Below are 5,104 nucleotides of genomic sequence, written 5' to 3'. Positions count from 1 at the left end.
CATGTTGGCCAGGCTGGTCTTGAACTCCTGATCTCAGGTGATCCGCCTGCCTCGGCCTCCCAAAGTGCTGGGATTATAAGCGTGAGCCACCGCACTGGGCCCCTAATTTTTGTATTTTTGGTAGAGATGGGATTTCAGTATATTGCCCAGGCGGGTCTTGAACTCCTAGACTCAAGCGGTCTGCCCGCCTCAGGCTCCCAAAGTGTGGGGTTACAGGCGTGAGCCACTGCGCTGGGCCAATAAATCTTTAAAAACAAAAACAAGGCAAAGGCACTGAAAGGCACGACTCCTCTCCGGAGGCTAAGTGCTGTGCAGAGATAGGCAACTAGAAGGGAGGGGTGCCCTTCCCCGGGTTCCCAGTGCGAGGGTCCGCGCCCTGGAGAGGTGAGGGGACTCGCTGGGCTGCACAGCCTGACTGCACAGGCAGGGCCCCCTCACCTGATACTCCCCCTTGGAGTTCATCAGACGGGTCTTCAGCACATCCAGGGGCTGACACAGGAACGTGGCACATCCACCCTGGGGAGGGGGCTCGTCACCAGTGGCCTGCCAGGTACCCCTGGCACCACTGCCGAATCCCACCTGCATGCCAGTCCAGAAAGAGCCCCTCGACCTGACTCCCGGGGAGGCCAGGAACATGCTGGCAGGGGCACCAGGCTGACCCATGAGCTCTCAAAGCCCTGGCACCCACTTATGAGCCCCAGGGGGGACTGCCCGATGCCCGAGGCCCCCGCCTCCCCCAGCGCCTGCCCCATCCTGGGTGCCCTCAGCTCCCGAGGCCGGCCCAGGGACACCCACCCGGCCACGCCAACCACTTACCGCAATAAAGCTGGCAACGAAGTGAGTGAAGATGTTGTCAGACAGGTACCCGGTGCTAAGGACCAGCTGCTTGGCCTGGTCGTAGCAGGACAGCTGCAGGGGGACAAGGGCGGTCAGGGCTGCAGTGGGGGGCCCAGCTCAGGGAAGCACACAGTGCCCCAAGCGACACCACCTGGCAATGGCCAAGCACCTGCTCCGTCCATCCGTGAGGCCCAGAAAGGGGAGGCACCTGGCCGAGGTCCTTCACAGGCTGCAGCCCTGACCCACCCATGCCCCAATCCTGCCCCACTAAGGCCACAGCTGGTGGTTCCCCAGGAGGGTCTTGGTGCCCAGTGCCTTGTTCTATGGCCCCTCTGAAGATGGAGGTCAGAGGTCACAGGCACTGCCCACACCCACCCCACACAGGAGGCCTACCTGGCCCACGGTGACTAAGGCCCCTCGGCTGGATGCCATGGTCGCACCTGAGAACAGTCTCCTCAAACCCTCTGCACAAGCAAGGGGTGAGGCAAGGGGTGAGGCCAGGCACCTGGCCCAATTCCTTGGTGCCCAGTCCTGCACAGCGCTGCCCCCCCGACTGCAACCCCAGACCCTCGCCTGTGCACAGCACAGCATAACCTGCCCCTCACCTTCACGAGCCACGCGGTACAGGCCGTCCAGCGCGTGGGTGTAGCTGCCGGGGACACAGAACGACCACATGAGACTCCCCCTGACCACTGACTCCCGCAGAGGGTCCTCCCAGGCCCTGTTGCAGGCTGGGGGTTCTTGAGGAAGCAGAGGCCTCATGGGCCTGACGAGCTCTCCCTGGGAACATCTCAGGCTGGTCCTACCATCCCACAGCCACCCCGTCCACCCCGCCGGCCCACAGCCACCCCGTCCACCCCGCCGGCCCTCAGGGAGGAGGCTCCATCTTTTCCAACAGAGCTCCTGGATGGGCACCGCTCCTAAAACACAGGCCTCCTGCCTGCCAGCCCCCGGGAGTCCTGAGGGAACACCGTCTGTGCACAGCTAGAAGCCAGAACTCCCCAGGGTCCTTGGAAGCGGCGGGGAAAATGGCTCACGCTACAGTTGGAGCGGACCCTAGGCCCTGGAAAGGCCCCGGGCCATGGCAGGAGGGTACAGTTGCCCTGAGCTGGGCAGGGAGGCAGTGCCTCCTTCGGGCGTTTCTGTTGCATGCGCTCTCTCCATACCTGGGGCCTTCACCTCCGCACTCACCGCCCTGAGTGCAAACAGGCCCAGCCCGCAATCCAACCAAGCTCTCCCCACAGGAAGAACCCAAAGGTCCTGGGGGGCGGAGTGACACCCCTGAGTCCAGAACAGCCGTCAGGACCCTCCATGGACCACACAGGCACCGCAGCCTGCTGGAGTCCCGGCTAGGTCACGGCAGAGCAGCTGGGGGTCCGCTCCCGCCCAAGCCTCCTGCACCCCAACCACCCCGAGAAGGCACGGCTGCCCATGACTCACTTGCGCCGCTGACCCTGGGGCAGCTTCACGTCATTCTGCATCCTGAAACAGAAGCAGGTGGCAGGAGGGGCAGGCGGGCCAAGGGGCCTGGGCAGCCCTGGCAGAGCCCCACGGGCAGCAGGGGAGCTTATGTTGGTCAGCCGGGCCCACAGGACAGGGCACGCCGGGGCTCAGGGACACCCACCCTCCTATGCCCAGGACACCGGGGTCTGAGCAGCTTGTTCCGGGCTGACCCCACCCTGCGAGCAGCCCTGGCAGGCCCTAGCCTTGCAGGTAGGGCGGAGACACCAACCTGACGTTGACCAAGTCCGCGGGCGTCCCCACGAAGCCTCCAGCTAAACCTGTGGTGACACAAACCCCAGAGACAAGCAGAATGACACGTGGCGTCCTCAGCCCACCTGGCCACCCCGAGCCCCTCCCACCCGGCAGCTCACCGCTGATGGAGCCCAGCAACACCTTCTGGTGGAAGGGGAGGGGCCCCTGGCTGCCCTTGGCCACGCGGTCCCGCACAGTCTCGTAGATGGCGAACCGGGTCAGGGAGTAGGTCATCTGGGGGAGAAGGGCCCGGCTTGGAGGGGTAGGCACGCCCCACACCCCTCAGCCTCACCACCCTGGCCCAGCCAGGGTCCCCCTCAGCCCAAGGGTCCACAGGGACCCTGAGGGGCCATGGGGCCAGCATGCAGCTGAGCCAGTTCACAAATCTAGAGCTGCACCCTGCTTTCTCGCTCCCTGGGCCTCAGTTTCCCCACCGGTAAGTGGTGGCCTCAGGCCCAGCCCTGAGAACTGGATGGCTGCCCATGGAAGGCCCACCCTGGGGTCACCAACTCTCGGCCTGGTAGGTCCTTCCTTGCACAAAGTCTTGAAACAGGGACGGAAGTAGCTTGGAGGCCCACTGCAGGACTGAGTCCGTCTGGGAACCCCGAGGGGTCGTGGGGAGTCCGAGACTGGCACCCACCGCACACCTGTCTGCACAGCGAGGCGCTCAGGCCGCTGTAGAGCGCCAGGATGCCGTCGGTGCGCACCACCCGCAGTGCCATGCCCGTCATGCGCAGCTTCACCTCCTGCTGCGTCTGCAGATGCACCTGTGGGAGCGAGTGTTCTCAGACCCCACAGTGACCCCAAGGGATCAGTGCCAGGTCCATCCAGAGAGGCGGAAAGTGAGGCAGGAGACAGTGATAAGGCCTCCCACGGCCCTGCCCCGGGACTCCACACCCCCGCTTGGAACCAGCTCACACCATTGCTTTCCAACAGCAACCACATCGGCGGACACGGAGCCGGAGGACATGGAGCTGAGGGTGCCTGTGAGCCCCGCGGGTGCCCGCGCTGCACCTGAGTCCTGGCTGCACTGGCCGCAGGGGCTTGCCATTCTCCTTCTGCAGATGAGGAAACTGAGGCACGGAGCGGTAACGCACCCGCTGGTGCCATCAGGATTTGGGCCCAGCGAGGAGACCCCAGAGCCCTACTTATTATCCACACCCTGTCTCAAGAGGGACAAACGTTTACGGGGACTCAGAAACGGCCAGGGAGGCTGCAGGACATGGGAGACTGAGGAGGTAGCCAGAAGGCCTTGAAAGGCAGCAGGAGCTCAGCAGCGGACAAGGGGATGGTGCGGCTGGCGGCAGGGCACAGCAGCCTCCTCCGCAAAGCACCTAGGAGCTGTGGGCAGGCACTCGGGGGCCGTCAGCCCGACAACCTCCCATTCCGTTGGCCTCCACCACTCACAGGACCTCTGCCTCCTGGCCTGGCCAGCTGAGAGCTCCAGGCAGAAACAGGGTGGGCCAGGGCCAAAAAGGAAGGCCAGCATCTGGCCCAGGATCCCAGCTCCTGGGTCCCACTCCCAGCACTGACCCCAAAGAAACCCATCCACTGCTCAGTGTGACCTGCACACGCGTGGCCCCTGTCACACACACCCAGAGGGTCGGCAAAGATGGGTGGGGACAGAGAGGGGCCTCCCATTGTGCTAGCCCAGCAGAACAGAGGGACTGGGCCACACAGGCAGTAGCCCCTGTCCAGGCCAGATGCCACAGGAGGGACTGTAGGGACATGGGACAGAGTGATCAAGGAGCTTTAAGACGATCTTTCAACAGCCAGAGAGCCCGGGTGAGCAGTCCTCAGGGGCACACCTTGACCACAGCCCCATATGCTGCCAGCAGCTGGCTTCTTCCACCCTTCCAGGCCAGAGGGCAGTCCCGCCTCCACACGGGCTGCCTTCCCTGCCTCCCCCAGAGAATGTTCTGCAGCCAAAGAGTGCCTGATGGGGTGGGGCCAAGAGGCAGTGAGGCTCAGAGGGCTTTCAACACCCAGAGGGCCCGTGGGAGAGGCCCTGGGGGAGGGGCACCTGTGCGGCACCCAGGAGGAAAGGAAGAGCCAGATGCCAAGGAGGGGCTCCTCCTGCCCACCCCAGTGCCTTCCTGTCGCTGGGACTGCATCTCACTGGCCCTGGCTGCCTGTGGCCTGGGAGCTCTGCAGGCCTCTCCCAGGACCAGTGAGGTCTCAGGTACCCCAAGACGCCCACATCTGCTCACCTGGCCTTCACACAGTGGCCAGCAATGTTGCTCATTAGTAAAGCCAGTCCCCTCAAAAGTTGCTGGAATACAAGTCCCCTAGGCAGGCTGCTAAAATAAAGGTCCCCCAGATGGGTGGCTGCCCAGTGACCACAGCCAGGTTCACAGGACAGGGCCCGCTGGGCAGACTGTGCAAAGCCTTAGGCCCTTTCTTCTTTGTTCTCTGTGGCAAGACAGGGTCAGAAAACAACGCCCCTTGGCTGTCCCTGGGAAACAAGGAGAGTTCTGTCTTATTTTGCCCCATAAGCTTTTTTTTTTTTTTT

The 5,104-nt window shown here is 63.6% G+C and overlaps 2 protein-coding genes across 2 annotated transcripts in view; both read right to left on the bottom strand.

Moving 5' to 3' along the window:
• Window positions 1–5,049, bottom strand: part of SLC25A10 (solute carrier family 25 (mitochondrial carrier; dicarboxylate transporter), member 10) — a 7,561-nt gene extending 2,512 nt beyond the window's left edge. The window contains exons 1-9 of the mRNA XM_011960805.1: window positions 4,803–5,049; window positions 3,240–3,359; window positions 2,712–2,826; window positions 2,570–2,618; window positions 2,278–2,319; window positions 1,443–1,486; window positions 1,231–1,301; window positions 817–909; window positions 439–516 (exon numbers count right to left, since the gene is read on the bottom strand). Coding sequence (XP_011816195.1) covers window positions 439–516; window positions 817–909; window positions 1,231–1,301; window positions 1,443–1,486; window positions 2,278–2,319; window positions 2,570–2,618; window positions 2,712–2,826; window positions 3,240–3,323 — 576 coding nt within the window. The 5' untranslated portion in view covers window positions 3,324–3,359; window positions 4,803–5,049. The remainder of the gene's footprint in view (window positions 1–438; window positions 517–816; window positions 910–1,230; window positions 1,302–1,442; window positions 1,487–2,277; window positions 2,320–2,569; window positions 2,619–2,711; window positions 2,827–3,239; window positions 3,360–4,802) is intronic.
• The window catches only part of MRPL12 (mitochondrial ribosomal protein L12), a 30,088-nt gene that overhangs the window by 12,953 nt on the left and 12,031 nt on the right, over window positions 1–5,104 (bottom strand). The gene's annotated exons all lie outside the window — the stretch shown is intronic.

This window comes from Colobus angolensis, unplaced genomic scaffold (assembly GCF_000951035.1).
Source record: "Colobus angolensis palliatus isolate OR3802 unplaced genomic scaffold, Cang.pa_1.0 Scaffold1, whole genome shotgun sequence".
NCBI classification, from domain to species: Eukaryota; Metazoa; Chordata; class Mammalia; order Primates; family Cercopithecidae; genus Colobus; species Colobus angolensis.
Note: the sequence above shows the minus strand (reverse complement) of the source record. Positions and strands in the feature narration are given on the sequence as shown.